We start from the raw sequence: 15,091 nt of genomic DNA, 5'->3' as shown, positions 1-15,091 counted from the left end.
AGTCACAGTCTCAGTCTCATCTGTCTGCAGAGACTGCAAGACACCACCCATTTGTTCTTTCTGAATACTGAGCAGATTTGGGAGGTTCCCTGTTAGCACCTCTATTCTACCCATCTTTTTTTTTCTACCCTAGGATCCCACTGCATCCCCACCCCAAGAGCCCAACTGCTGATGCTGCACCGAGCAGCAAGAGGCAACTGCTCCAGTTCACCTATGAGCTTGCAGCCAGAGCAGCAGAGACAGAGAATCAGGTGAGGAACAAAAAGCACTCAGATTATCTCCTAGTGGTACAACCCCAGAACTACACTTAAGATCTAACGTAGCTTGAAGATAAAAGGCTACTGAGAATGTGTTACTGAAAAACCTTGTGGTCCTACCCAAATCAGAATTACTGACAGCTATTTTCCCTGTCTATAACACAGGGGGTTAATGGCTGTTTGTCTACCATACAAGAAGGCTTGGTCTATACTTTAGCAACATCAAGTACAGAGATGGTTAACATAGCTAGCTACCTGTCTGATCAGGTGCAGAGTTTTTAGTAGGCAGCAGGACTGCAGAGGGGATAAATATCCCCTTTTAATCTTAGCTCTGTAGCCTTCCACAGAGCTCCCAGGGGGGCACAATCAGCTGGGGAAAGTATCTGAGGAGTGGGAGAAACAGAAGCTAGTTTAGGACTAGATCCAAGCCATTAAGGAGTCTGTCCAAATTGAATTAGGCATTGAATCTTAGCCCCTAAGAGAAATGGGGGACAGTGATGGAAAGAAAATGCTTAAAAGAACAAAAGCAGTATACAGTTTGAAAGAGGAAGTGAAAAAACACAGCACACCTACCAGAATGGAGACAGACTATTTCAATGACTGAGCTAGAGAAAGCAGCCTGCTGCCTTACCCTGTCAAAATAATCCACTACTTTCAGAGCCCATGCAAGCTGCTATATAAAGCCCTCAACCAGACTCCCTTGCAGTCCTGCCTATGTAATGATGACACCAAAAAGGGGTTACGTGTGCCTCTGATGTTATTAGCAGCAGCTGCCTCCCTCAGCAAAGTCAAGAAAAGGGGATTAAGAGGAAGGTCCTGCTACATAAAACAGCTTTGCCTGCCTTTACCTTTTTGCTTTAGTATTTCTCTATTCCATTCAAAGCCCTGATCAAGGCATCTTGGAACTTGAAAAGTAAATAAATGCTTGGAAAACATTACCCTCACCCACCTGCTGGAACTGCCCTTTCTGAGTGATGCCTATGGAGGGAATTCTCTGGGTATATTAAATATAGGGGTATCCAACAGTCATGTCAAGAGAAGCAACTTTAACTTCCACAAAATCCAGCTTAAAATGTGCTAGCAGCTCCTCAGCATGCTTTGATACCAGTGCCACATAAACCTGAAGACCTTTTCCTTGGAAGGAAATAATGAAATGGTTGATTTGTACTGACTCTTAAACACAATGCAAGTCATGTTGTTGAAGCCTGTTTTTTCCTGTTTTCCATCAATGGCAAGGCCTGAAAATTAACTAATGTAGGAACACATGACATCGCTCTCCTGTTTTTCCTGCATATGCTGGAGAATGGTCTTTACCTACAAGGATTTATACAAGAAAAAGCTGAAAGTTCAAGGGGAATTTGAGGAAGTAGGACACAAATGCCCAACCTAAAACTTAAGCAGGACACCAGAACTAAAACCTCTGCTCCTTCAAAAAGGGTTAGGGGATTTTTAGCAATTGTAAGTGGCCAAAAGCCCTGTTTTGAATTGCATCCAAAAATATCTTCAGCAACACAGCTCACCAGTGCCAAGACAAGGCATTATAGACCCGGAAGGAAGGATACCCCACACTGAGTCACTAGCACCACTTCTTAAAGTTGTCCAGACCTAGTGTTATCCAGCTTCTAAGATCTGGCAGGAGCCCACCTGCCTGCAGTATGAACAGTGATAATCTCTCCTCTGCTTCCGCAGGTTATAGAATTAATGCAGAGGTTTAGGGAAATGCTTTAGCCTGCATCATAACCAGGGGCTGAGGCCAAGGCAAGGTGAAAGAGGGACTAGAAACAGAAACTAAGACAGCATCTTCACAAGTATTTTAAACACTTAAATATTTTCTGCCTTGTGCAATTCAACTGAGGTCAAGTGTCTATAATAGTGTCAGTCATTGACCTTGGTTTTCCTGTTTTCAGAGGGTACTTTCCAGCTGTTCTAAGATGCGTTCAGTGTGCAGCATGAAGCAGTGATGAGCATGTCAGAAGAGGTGGTGCTAACTGCAAAGTGGATATAGGGAACAAGCAGCAAAGGGTGAGTAGTGACAGGGGGAAGGCGTTACACCTAGAGGCATAGGCGTGTGCTTCCCCGCCATAAAGGTCAGGCTAGTTTAAAAAAGTCTAAAGGTAAAGGCCATCTGAAGCACCTCATTCCTGTTGGCATTAGTGATGGTCCTACAGCAGGGCTCATTTGCATGAGCAGATTCAAGTGGGAGACAGGAAGTCTCATAGAAAATGCTTGGGAGAGAAAGAGCAGTAGTAGGCTGGGTTCTTTATGGGGAAGATCTAAGGTTCCACCTCAAGCAGAGGATGGGATCAGCTCCCAGGTGAATCCAGCAGCATAGAGCCTGACCAATCCTGGAGTCATAGTAGCTGGGCTGGGAGCCATGCAAAGGTAATCACGTGTTTGTTTTATCATGAGGTTTCCACAGTGCAAAGGCCCCCCACCCCCAAGTCCAAATCTACATACTCCCACTCCTGCTGTCTGCACTTGTATCAGCAAAGCAGGGGAAGTGGTTTTGCTCCCCATCAGCCACAGCCCCTTCTTCTCCCTCTCAGGGCATGTGGGTAGCTGTGGGAGTGAGGAAGGGTTACAGAAAGGGTTTTTCTGCTGAACCAGGCAGAAGTGATTAATAAAGTTCTCTTTATTACAGACCTGCAAAAGGAAATCCATAGACATTTATCTTCATTATCTTTATAAAACAGCAGCAGGGGAGAACATGGCAAGGGCCCAAGGACCTGCACAGCATTGAGACCCATCCCAGCAACAGGGGGATGGAGGGATAAGGATGTAGGTTTTACACACAAGGCAGGGCAGTCCTCTGACTTTAACAAATCCACCTGGACCACGTGGGTGTCTCACACCCCACAGAGTAGTAGTCATCTCTTGATCTGGGCCAGTATAGAACAGACCAAATGATAAACATCCCTTCTTTAATTTGGCAGCAGCCCCATTCCCCTTACTGCCAGCTTTTCCCTAACAGAGCTGGATGGCTTACTCCAGCTACTCCCCCCCAACTTTCTGAGGATGACCATTCTCATTTCTCTTCATCCCTCAGCACAGCTCAGGGATACTGCTGCCCCAGAGGAGAGGCTGGGCTGCAACCCCCTTCCCCCAACCCAAGCCTCACAAGGAAAAAAGGGGGCACTGATTCTACAAAGCAGTTCATCTTCCCCTTACCCCTCCCCAGATAAGACAACATAAGACACGGACAATTCTAGAGGTCTGGGCATGTTCACTGGTCATCCCTCTTCCTCAGGCTTTAATGAGTTTTTTAAGGAATGCCTCCAGCTGATCCTCATCCTTTATCCCTACAAACTTGTCCACCACGTCTCCATTCTTCATGGCCAGCACGGTTGGCACTGCAGAGACCTGGAAAGGAAGTGGGGAAAGAACAGACACACACACAGTCAGCTATGTTTGAAGAAGCCTGGCTGCCAAAGGATTTGGGGCCTACCTTGTGATCCTTGATGGACCAAAAGGTTTTGACAACTGATTTTCTTGATGGTTTTGACATTAGAAACTTAGGGCTTCCTTCTCCAAGGAGCCACTATGGCAGGAGAACTAGGGAAACAGCATCCCGACAAAAAAGTGAAAGCTGAATAATGGAGCTGGGTAGTTGAAAACATTGGGTTTCCCCATGTACAGGTATTTGGCTTCAACAATAGCTCAACATTTGTCAAAAGGAAGTTTCTGTTAGTAACTCAATCCTCTCAGGCTTTTCAGTTAAGGGGTGAGAGCTAACAGCATACAGCATCCTAACACAACCCCCAGCAAAACCTAGGGGAAGCCCAAGCCAACATTTCCCACATGTCTGAAGCCTCATCCCTGTACTAGTTTAACTGAAATACCATCTTTTGAATGCGATGATCTCCAGATACATTGTAATGGGAGGAGTGGAACAGTGCTTTTCTCCAAGGAGGATGGAGGGGGTGTGGCTGTGAACAAGGGCTCCCTACCCTCTCCTCAGCCTGGGAGAAAAATCCGCCTTCCAGCCCCAGATTGTGCCCTGACATCCTTTATCTCTTCTTTCTCCTTGCACTTGGCAGTGTGATGGCAGCCTGTCAGCGACCATCTGCTAGTGATCCTGTGAGTAGGCAGGAAAAGGAAAGCCTCAGATCTAAGCCGCCAGACAGCTGTAGTACTTTGGGCATTCCTCTCTCAGGCAGTTCCCCTGCAAACTTTGTTTCGAACAAAATAGTGCAAAGCACTAGAGAAAGTGTCTCTAGAACTTGGTGGGGGAGTGCTGAGAGGAAAGAGGCCTTGTGGACATCTTTTTGAGAAGGCATGTGGAGGCTCAAACAGTTGTGGAATGACAAGGGAAAGAATTTGGTAGCATTTCAAGATAGCTGCAGGCCCCACTGCTTCAATGCCCTTATCTGTACACAACCTAGCCTTCTGGAACATGTCCCATCCTTATCTCATACACTGTCCATCTCCTGAAAAGCCTCATCTCCTTAATTCCCAGCTGTGTTATGTCCTGCTCCCCACAGGGATCTGCCACACAATTTCAACCTCTCCCTCCCTCAGGAAACTCTTCAGGGATCTGGCTCTTCTCTCATCAGAAGGTTGAAATGAAAAGAGACATTTTATGCACCTCTTCCCACTCCCTCACTGCTGGTCAATGCAGATCCGTTCCTTCCAGCCCTAACTCCAGCACTTTGAACAGTCCCAATCCAACACCACAAAAAACAGTAGCCCTGCCATTTCCTGCAGTGCTTGCTTAATTTCTGTTCTTCAGTCCCCCCTAGTGGCTACTTGCAGGATCACTCCATAGCCCTGAAATACTATCACTAGGAAGATATAAAGTAGAGCTATGCGAAATTTCAGCCGCCGCTTCATTTTGGAGGTGTTTTTGGGTGCCAAAACAGCCGAACACCAAATCCAGATTGAAACAGAAGGATCAGAAACATCTCCAAAAGGAAATGAGGCATCCAAACATTTTGGAAATGTTTCGGAAAATTTCGGAGTTTCAGAGCCGGGTTTGCAGGGAAACATGCACACTGCTGCCCTGCTGTGTGACTCGGCTTAGCAGGAAGCAGAGATCTGAGCTAGGGTCTCCCTGCCACTGCTGCCCACCTTGTGCAGCCCCGGATCTCTGCTCCCTGCAGAGCCAGGTCACGCGGCAGGCACCAGCACTGCCCTGTCATGCAACCTGGCCCCACAGGGAGCAGAGATCTGTGCCGGGGTCTCCTTACCGCTGCCGCCCATTTCACGCAGCCCCATGTCAGTGGGGCAGCACTGGGTGGGCAGCAGTGGTAAGGAAATCCCCGGCACAGATCTTTGGTCCCTGCAGAGCTGAGCCATGTGGCAAGGACCAGCAGGCTTGCTTGCCACTCTGCGTTGTTTCCCTGCTCTGCAACCTGGCATGACAGGGATCAGAGACCCATGCAGGGGTCTCTTTGCGTGCATGGAGCGCAGCAGCCCTCCCCCAGACAAGCCACCTATGGCCCTGTCTTGGTCCTCGCTGGGGCCCCAAGTCCCTGACCCCAAGCCCCACCCAGCTGGGTAAGGGCTGTGCAAAGCTTGCCTTGCAGCCTGTTCGAAACATATTCAGAGGAGATTCAGCAGAACCCAACCTCCAAAACAGATTTGGCTGAAACAAAACAGGACAGTGATCTGAAACACCGAAAACGAATCACTGTCCTCCAAGACAGCTGAATCTGAAATCGATCTGAAACTCAGCCATTTTGCACAGCCCTAGCACAGAGTTAGGAATGGTGCTGTTAATGTGTTTGTGTGCAAGCTGTAAAGACCAAGAGAGCTTGGAGTTTGCTTTGACTAGCCCCTCCTGAGACAGCATGGTTCTGATGCTCCCGAGATCCTTCTCATTTCTAAAACAGGTTAATACCACGCAGAGTTCCTCCAAAGTATCTATAAGATAACCTCATATTTAGCTATGCAGCAATTTTAAGGATCATGATTGGTGAGGGACAGGAGGAGCTCTGAGTACTGAAGAACACCAGTCTGTAATAGATTTCCTGACACAGCAGGCCTTTGCATGTGGGCCAATATGACTAGAAACTTCAGGCACACTGACACCAGCCAAGCCACCTTTTCCCATATGCCCTGAACCACAGAAAAGCATGGGGCTAAGAATGCCTCTCCCTTGCTCGGTGAGGTTTGCGTTGGGCCTCTAAGAGGTGCAGCAAACTTGCCATCTCAGGGAGGAGAGTTATGATGGCTTGAAGCCCCTTTTATGCCCCCCTATTCACAGTCTGATCTGAGAACTGAGCCATCCCGGCTCTGAAAGTCCTAGTGATTTGTTTTTATGACAGAAGCCTCCCAGGCCTGCAGGCAGAAGCACTGCCCTAGAGTGCCTGAAGACCCTGTGAGGAGAACAGCAAAATGGGCCTTGTTGGAAATTCTCCAGGGAAACAAAGTTCCTTGATCTTCAAATGTTTTCTTTGAGACATCTTGGGTTTGATGAACTTTCGCTGACTTCCAGGCAGGACTTCAAAGGCTCTTGGCAGGTTTGTCCCATAGCTGAAAATCCTGGAAGCTCTGGATTCCCAGCTCTGGGGCAGTTTGTGTCAGGAATACAAAGTGTATTGTTTTGGGCAGACCCACCAGGCAGACTGCCGTGTCAAGGCTGCAGCTTGTTGGAGTTTCCAGGCTCTCTGTGCCCTGGAGCCAGGAAGTCCTGGTTCTATCTGGGATCCCTGCAATACAGCAGGGCTGAAGCTCTGATTATCCCAGATGGAGCCAGGGCTCTTGGAGCTTCTAGGTTCTCTGCTATAGTCTGTGCCTCTGGGGCAGCCTCTTGCAAGGGCATTCAGGGTCTGTGGCCCTGACATTTGCTTAGCAACTTTGACCTTGTTTTCAGTTTTATGCAAACAACAACAGCCAAGAATATCAGTATCACTGAGGAGATGCAGGGCCTGAGGAATCCGTTTTGTTTTGGTGTTTCTGAATTTCCAATGAGCAGGAAATTAAAAACAAAGAGAAATTTCCCATCAACCAGTGGGTCTGGGCAATGCTAATCAGAGGACGCTTTAAGGGCTGTTGTCTGTAGTACCTGCCACAGACGCATTTTCCTACCACTAAAAGTGGGTCTTCTGCAACTTCTGATCTCATATAACCAGAGCAGAGGGGAAGACTTCATCCACTGACCTTAGGAACAATGCAGGAGCAAGCTACATTGCTGAGGTGTCTGCAAGCTAACAGCTTTTTAGTTACCCTGCCAGTAAGAGAAGCAGCTGCTACTTCCCGGCTGGGCTAAACACGCATGCTGACAATAAGTCAAGATAAGAGGTAAAGCAAGAGAGAAACCAAGGTGAGAATGGATCAAAGCTGAAGCGCACCTCTCTGCTTCTGGGGTATAGGTTGTAGCCGCGTTGGTCTAAGGACATAGGCAGACAAGGGTTAGCCTGACAAAGGGTTTTTGAACCCAAAAGCTTGCTTAAAAATTGTTCTCCAACTATTTAAGTTGGTCTAGTAAAAGATATCAGACTCACCCAAAGAACCTTGTCTGCTTTTCTCTTTCTGGCCTTCTGGCAATTGGTCAGGAAGAGGCAGGACAGTAGGGAAGAAGCCTTGGTCAGAACTCTGATGAGAACAGAGCACTGGAGGAGGAGAAGGGACTCAGCCTGTCAGGAAGATGGAGTTTTGTCTTGCAAGGAATTGAAGGAGGAAAGGGTCTCTAGGTGGTTTCTAGTAGAAGGAAACGTGCCTGGGATGCGTGCTAAGCTGGAACAGCATGGAGCCAAGGGCAGGCACCAGCCCATGCAGAGGAATGCGCAGGCATTCCACAGCTCTCCAAGGGGGTCTCTCTCCTCCCAGATAATCTCCTGCAGAGAGGGTGTTGTGCAATACCAGGCTGGGCAGCCAGCCCGTGTCTGCCTGCAGGGAGGGAGATACACATGGGAGGATGGAGCTTTATTGGCAGCTAGTAGGGGGAATCAGAGGGTTGGGGAAAGGGCACTGAAAATCCCAGGCTGCAGGCTAAGAACAATTTCAAAGCTCTGGTCCCAAGTGGAAGGGCCTTAAAAGTCCCTGTTGCTCAAGGATGCTGGTGGTCCAGAAATAGGTATTGTCTTACAACACCCTGGACACCAACTCCTCCCTTGTGTGCTCTTTTAGAACATCACGGAGTGACTGGCAATCCCCTCCCACCTCTACGCTCTCAGCCCCTGGGCCTAATGCACTAGCATCACTGAAGTTGTATCAGGCAGATGGTGGAGGATGCAGGATCCCCAACACTGGAGATCTTCAGCCCCCCTGTGAAATATGTACCCAGCTGACTTTTGACTATGTTTACATTCTAGGTGCAGGAGGACAACCTTGGAATCCAGTTCTTGTCGGAGAATGAATCCCAGATGCCCCTTATTCTCCACCCCTCAGGATCATTTTGACTATTCAGTTTGTTTAGGAAGATTTCCCTGTCCCAAATGCAGATCAACTCTTCCCTTATTACACTGCACATTTTTAAATCTCTACAGCCTCTTCTAGAGGAATCTGAACTTCAGGGCTGTAATTGTAGATTTCTTTTCTACCACCTCTCTCTAAACATGGGTGTTATTTGCTGTTTTCCTGTCACCTGAGACAAGTTGAAATAATTGTAGGTGATGCATTCTTCATTACCTATACAAAGGTATGGAACAAGCTACCCAGTACCTAATCATATATCACTCCTGGGTAAATCAGTCCTTTTCCAGTTTCCTAAGTTTCTTGGCTATAAGTTCTTCCTTGCCACCACCAAAGCCACCACTCTCTTCACCAACACTCTCAAAGATACCCTCCCTACTTGCAGTACAAGACCCCTATAATCTGGACATGTAGCCTTAAATACTGCAGCCTTGATCTGGACACGTGTCAGGATGCTGTCAGAGGAGAACCCCACAGGTTCCGTCTCCAACCTTGGAAGAAAGAAATCATACTCCATTGCTGCATGGATGCCAGGAGCAGAGACTCCCTCCCCACCCCCAAAAACTTAGGGAGGCAAAAGATCAAGAGAAGAAGCTGATGCCTCTTCACTCTCCAGGGTTAACTACCACAGCCTCTGAGGACCAGCACATGACACTTTACTCTTTGCAAGATGGCTCTCCTTGGAGAATCTGACTGGCTGTTTGCTGGCAGATACATCTGAGTAATTTGTCCTAACATCTACCCTGGCAGAACTTCAATTTGTGATTGCAAAGAGAAGCAGCAATTCTCACCTATCCAATGGGCGAGTAAAGATTAATTATTTCACTGCCAGTTCTTACTGAAGAGTAAGGCAGCAGCCTTCTTTCTGTTTGGACATTACTAGGATTGTGAAGGGGAAGATACAAGGTTCACTGAGCAGTACTGGAGGGACTTTTCAGTGTCTCAAATCAACTAGTAAAGGATAAAAGAATAACAGAATCACTGGCTGGAGCCTTCTCTTAACATTCTGCTCTTAAGACTCATGGTTAACAGTGGTGAATGGAAAGAATACTACATGTACAGCAAGAGATGTGTTAATCGAAGCTGTTAGGTTCCTGCCTACGAGTAGGTCAACATGTTTATTGATCTCTCCATAAAGCTACCTGCACCCCAAACAAAACCAATATACTGCTTTGGTGAAGTAGCTTGAAGATAGGGTATGAACACTAATGGAGCCTGCAAATGAGAGGGGCTGGAGTGGTGCGGCCTTGCCTATATAGACCTTTTAGGACATCTGTAAGAGGATGCCAGGGTAGCTGCTGGGACCACTGTCACTCTTCAGGCTACTTTGTGTGGAGCAGCTGCAAACCAATACTGTGCTTAGACTGCTGCAATTTGTTACATACTTGTACTGTAGGGGGCAAAATGGGATGCAGGGTCTCCAGGGGCTATTGCAATAGAAGGAGCAACATTTCTAAAGGGCCCCAAGAGCAGCAACCAGCAAGGCTGTAGCTGATGACTAAAGGGGGGTGTTCATTAACAACACGAAAATATTGGCTATCAGATCCCCTCCACCTCTTCAATACAGTTTTACTGCTGTGTGCCCTTTTCCTCAGGGCAAGGACACCATGCTGCCCCACATCAGCCCTTGCTAAAATGAAGCCCTTGTGCACCTGGCTCTTACCTCATATTCAATGGCGAGGTCTGTGTGATCATCAATGTCCACCTTAGCCATCAGCACCTTCCCCCGCTGCTTGGCCACCATCTTCTCTAGCCTGGGGCCCAGGATCTTGCAGGGGCCACACCACCTGATTGGAAAGAAAACGAGCAGGCATTACATCAGCAAAGTGCAATAGCAACCATAGTATAGTTCAGTTCACACTGTTCCTGGTATTACACTGGCACCTTACTCATCTCACCACTCCTTCTCTGCACTGACCTTTACACTCCGAAAAATGGCTAATATTTGAACACAGAGCGTAAACATTAACCAGCTCTGGTTCTGCCAGCAAAACTCTGGGTGCCTTCACACACAAAGGTCCTCCAGAGTGGCAGCTCCCTCTTTTGTGCCAGCAGAACTAAACAGCCTCTACTGTGTGCAGTAAGGCTTCTGCCACTACCTGCCACGTGGCAGAAGGAACATGTAGATGTTCCCATGCCTTGTGCCAGCTGCCATCATGCCTTTTGCAGCTGGTCCCTCCCCTCATGCACTTCCTGCTTGCGCAGCCAGGCACCTGAGTGGAGCTGTCAGAGGGCATGGATGTCCATGTGCTCCAGCAGCTGTTGCCTGTCACTAGAGCAAGCTGAGTAAAGATGCAGATTAGAAAATAATACTGTTGTCAAGTGACAGTACAGTTTAGGGAGAGGCTGCTCTCAGACTATTGGGGGTGGGGGGAAGAAGGGGGTTGTTCAGTGCTACCCATTACTCTTGAAATACTTTTAGTCTTCAGGTAATTGCTGGGTTTTCCTAAAGCAGAGGCAGCTCTATTAGAAAGCATATTGCCGTTCCCAAGCTCTGGTATTAGCAAGAGTTTGCAGAGCTGGCACCAAAGCCTCTGAAAAGAAAAATTGTTCCTCTCTCCCTCTGATTGCACTTGCTGTCATACTTCGTACTTACATTAATCCCTGACCCTACCACCCTGCAAACAGGGAAAAAACCCACAAACTATTCAGAATAGGAAAAACATTAAATAAAAGGACAAAACAAGAACTCCCAAACCCTTACATCATGGTTTAGATTAGTGGGGAGCAATTAGGCAGGAGTGCCATAAATTGGTTCTCCCAGAGTGTCACTCCAATTCTCTTCCTGCTGCTCTGCTTTCTATTTCTGGTCCTTTGTTCCCTGCCCAATCTACTGCTCTGCTTTCTGCTTCCTGACCTATCTGCTCCTGCGCTGCCTGTCCCCTCCCTTATAGTCTGCATGCCACACTCAGAAGCTGCCCATGCCACTTATGGCATGCATGCTGCGCACTGGTCACCCCTGGCTTAGACGGATATTACAGCAGCTCTTGCTCCCTACCAGCCCTGCACTTGCATCTCTGAGATTCTGCAGATATTAAACTGCTCCTCTCCCTCACAGAGTCCGTAATAGTTCCTGTTTCACTTTGTCCATCTCAGCCACTGAGGGTTCCAGACTCTTTTATGCTCTGTGTTCATACAGCACCTAGCACAACTGTATCCATATTAATGGGTTACTAAGACACAACTAAAAATCAAAGATAATTAAATATTACAATATTTTCACTGCTAGAGGCAGCAAAATTGCTGTTGATGCCAATTAAATGCTACCAAAAGTCTTTGTCAGTATCAACTCATTCGCACTAGTGAAAAGTCCTCTCAAAGAAGAGACAGCATTCAAGAAGACTTTATGAAAAGAGGAGATTATAGCAAGCTATGAACTTCTTAGCAATTATATCTGGTCGCCTGGATTCCGGGGGCTCTCCTAAAGAAAAGCAGAAGATACCCAAAGGAGCATTTAAGGAATGATTTAAAAACTGTACGTAGATTTATTCAGTGTGCACAGCTTCACTTGTATAAAACCACTTGTGTGCTGTAATTTGTTCTAATTGTCGGCCTGGATCTTTAAGTCTATAAAGAAAATCTAGCAAGCTTGTGGAACATATTCAGTCATAAGAAGTGTCATTATGACACCATAAAAAGAGCATCCCATGAGCCATAATGGGAGTCACATAAAACGTGAGGCAGTAAAATGCAGCAATGAAATAGATTCTGCTGTTTGTCACTGTCACTGTAGGCTGAGAATAACAGAAACTGAAACAATCGTGTATAAATAAAGGGCTTATTAAAGTCTTGACTTGCTAGTAATTTTATATTATATTTATTGACATATTAATGAGATACTACAAACACGATGCTTTTTATAAGGGTATTTAAAATATTTTGTAGTCTTATTGGGACACTCATTTTACAGCATGGGTGGAGCAAGGGAATGGCTAAATTGATGCAGAGCAACTTCAGGGATAGAACAGGCTGCCTAGAGAAGTTGTGGAATCTCCATCCTTAGACATTTTCAAGAGCTGATTAGACAAGACACTTGACTGGGATGGTCTTAGTCAGGGCTGAGCCTGCCTTGAGCTGGACTAGACGACATTGTAAGCATCATCTTTGAGTTCTCTCTCATAATGCAGCACAGTGTTAAGTCCAAATTTCCATCAGAACCTTTGACAGCACAGCTGTACTGGCTAAGGGTGCAGATTTGTCTACCATTTTAATGCCAGCAAGAGCCTTAGTCTAGAGACACTGTTACACCAATAAAAAAGCATTTTTACCCAAATAGTTTATTTTATTCACACAATGTGGTATAAATTATGTCAGCAAAGCATTTATTTTGCCAGCATAAGCTATGCCTACAGTACATGAGTGGGCCAGCAGGGGACAGGCACTGGCAAACGTCTTCTAGTACAGACTTGGCTTCACATAGCTTTGTTTATACATGGGTCAGAACATGCCTCACAAAAGGCACTGTTATCCCTGATTTACTGAAGATGAAACCAGGACCAAGAGAATTAAATCACTTGTCTAGAGGCTGAAGGCGATCAGCTGTAGGATCCAAGACAGAGGAGTGCCCTGAAGAGACTATTCTCACTGCCCATTGTCAGTACTCACTGCGCATGAAAATCTATCACCACGGGCTTTGCACTGTTGATGACTCTGTCCTGGAAGTCTTCGCCATCCTGGATGTTGAACGTGCTTCTGCAGAGAGGAGTGGTAGAAAACGTCTTAACAGAAGGAAGTAGAGGGGCCTGTGCCTGGTGCAGGAGGGAACGTGGCCTGCTGGGGACAGAAGATGCCCTAGAGAGGAGCAGCGCAGGCTGGGACCGAAACGGCGCAGACAGCTTCTTAGGAGAGGAAGCTAGAAGCCTCTTGAATGCGAGTGTCTGGGCCATCTGCAGAGAGAGAGAGAGAGAGAAAGAGAGAGAGGAAAAAAAACAAAACCTGTTTGAGGTCAAATCCTTCTAAGATGAGGAGGGAGATAAGACAGTTGGGTATCACTAGATACTGTCCACGAGAGGGGAGGCACGAGCACCTAAGGCCAGAAAGAAGTGTGATCTTCACAGCCCCACACACATGAACACATATATCCCTTAGTCCAGCCTGAACACAGTGTAAACTGGAAGCAGACATACAAGCCTTTTAAGCCAGCTGAATACTGCCTGTATGGTTCAAAAGTGTACCTGGAACCTAAAGCCCATTTTGAATCAGTTTATTAGGAACCGGATCAGCATCATGTGTGGACACCAAGTGTTCCATGACATGTTTGGCCAGCCCTCCAGGCATCCCACAGTACACTGCTTGTCACCCCTCACCCCAACTGCTGCAACTGGCTGCTCTGGTATACAGCCAAATCTCTGCTGCTCCCCCGACATACTTGCCTTTCTTTTCATTGGCACTGTTTACTCCCAAGCTTTTTTATACTGCTTGTTCGATTAAAACAACCTTTCTAATAACCAGCTGTATCCCCACTCCCTACTTGGCTGCAGCCCCTCATCATGGGTTCCCAGGGGCTGGGTGGGGGGACATACAAAAGCAGGGGTCCAAAAACCCCCCACCCCAGGTCAGGACAGCAGACCTCAGATGTTGGTCAGTCGCAGGCTGCTGCTGTATACTGAACTCGTGTTCAAGAGAGAAAGCAACACAGAAGAGTGAAAACTCCCCCAGCTAGAGATCACCCACCCCCAGGGCCCCCCAAACATGGGTGCAAGCACTTTCTACACTTGCCCACTGCCAGGCAGGCTGGGCTGGGTGCTCACCGCTGCCCAGCACGGGAGCCCCACACGCAATCGGGACACAGGTTCTGAGCAGCGACACCAGGGCCTGGTTCGGTTTGCTTGTGACATGCATGCCCTCACCCCCCTGCACCCGGCTCAACCTGGGAAGTACCAAGGTGCGGATTATGGGGGAGTTGCCCCCCATAAGATTTGAAAATCATAGCCTAGGGGGTCTTTGAGCAGATTGCTCCTTTGGTTCAGTGGACTTGTTAATCAACGAACACCTTTAATTTTTTTTGCAGACCCTCCCCCCCAAGAGTCAAAGTGTAATTCAACCCCTAAGAAGTACCAACAGTGGGTAAGTGCTCCTGCGCCCAGGGCTCCCCTTCGGGGCCAGCACCCGCCTGCCCTGGGCCTGGGGTGCTGTGGGGCCCCACCAAGCAGGCAACTGCCCGAGAGTCAGCGAGGTTGCACGGCAGCAGCCAAACCCCCACGTGTAACTGGGGCCAAGTCCAGAGGCCCCCAGGATCCCGCCCCCCGCCAGTCCTCACCTTTCAGGGACCGGAGGTCGATACAACTCCCGAGTGCTCCTGGGGCAGGCTGCGACCTCATTGGCTGGGGAGGAGGAGCGCGAGCACGGCATTGGCTGCGAGATGGATCTGTCAGCGGCCCGCGCAGGCAAGTATTGGGAGCTGATTGGCTTATGGTACCGGAAGCTTCCGAGCGCCCCCCCCCGGCTCCTCCCGAGCGCTGATTGGCTGGCGAGGACCT

General features: G+C 47.9%; 1 protein-coding gene across 2 annotated transcripts; it reads right to left on the bottom strand.

Annotated features, from left to right (window-relative positions):
• Window positions 1–2,919: 2,919 nt before the first annotated feature.
• On the bottom strand, window positions 2,920–14,970 carry TXN2 (thioredoxin 2). 2 transcript variants are annotated; one of them, XM_019515297.1, is made up of 5 exons: window positions 14,872–14,970; window positions 13,218–13,498; window positions 10,276–10,399; window positions 7,703–7,834; window positions 2,920–3,617 (listed from the first exon to the last, which is right to left on the bottom strand). In XM_019515297.1, exons 2-5 carry the CDS (start codon window positions 13,496–13,498, stop codon window positions 3,501–3,503), a joined length of 654 nt encoding a protein of 217 aa, XP_019370842.1. In that variant the 5' UTR covers window positions 14,872–14,970; the 3' UTR covers window positions 2,920–3,500. The 2 variants fall into 2 exon arrangements, with proteins under 2 accessions (XP_019370842.1, XP_019370843.1); XM_019515298.1 differs by lacking the exon at window positions 7,703–7,834 and having other exon boundaries at window positions 14,872–14,964.
• Window positions 14,971–15,091: the final 121 nt, after the last annotated feature.

The sequence above is a fragment of the Gavialis gangeticus genome, unplaced genomic scaffold (assembly GCF_001723915.1).
Source record: "Gavialis gangeticus isolate Ggan-Ray unplaced genomic scaffold, GavGan_comp1, whole genome shotgun sequence".
In the NCBI taxonomy this organism is placed as follows: domain Eukaryota; kingdom Metazoa; phylum Chordata; order Crocodylia; family Gavialidae; genus Gavialis; species Gavialis gangeticus.
Note: the sequence above shows the minus strand (reverse complement) of the source record. Positions and strands in the feature narration are given on the sequence as shown.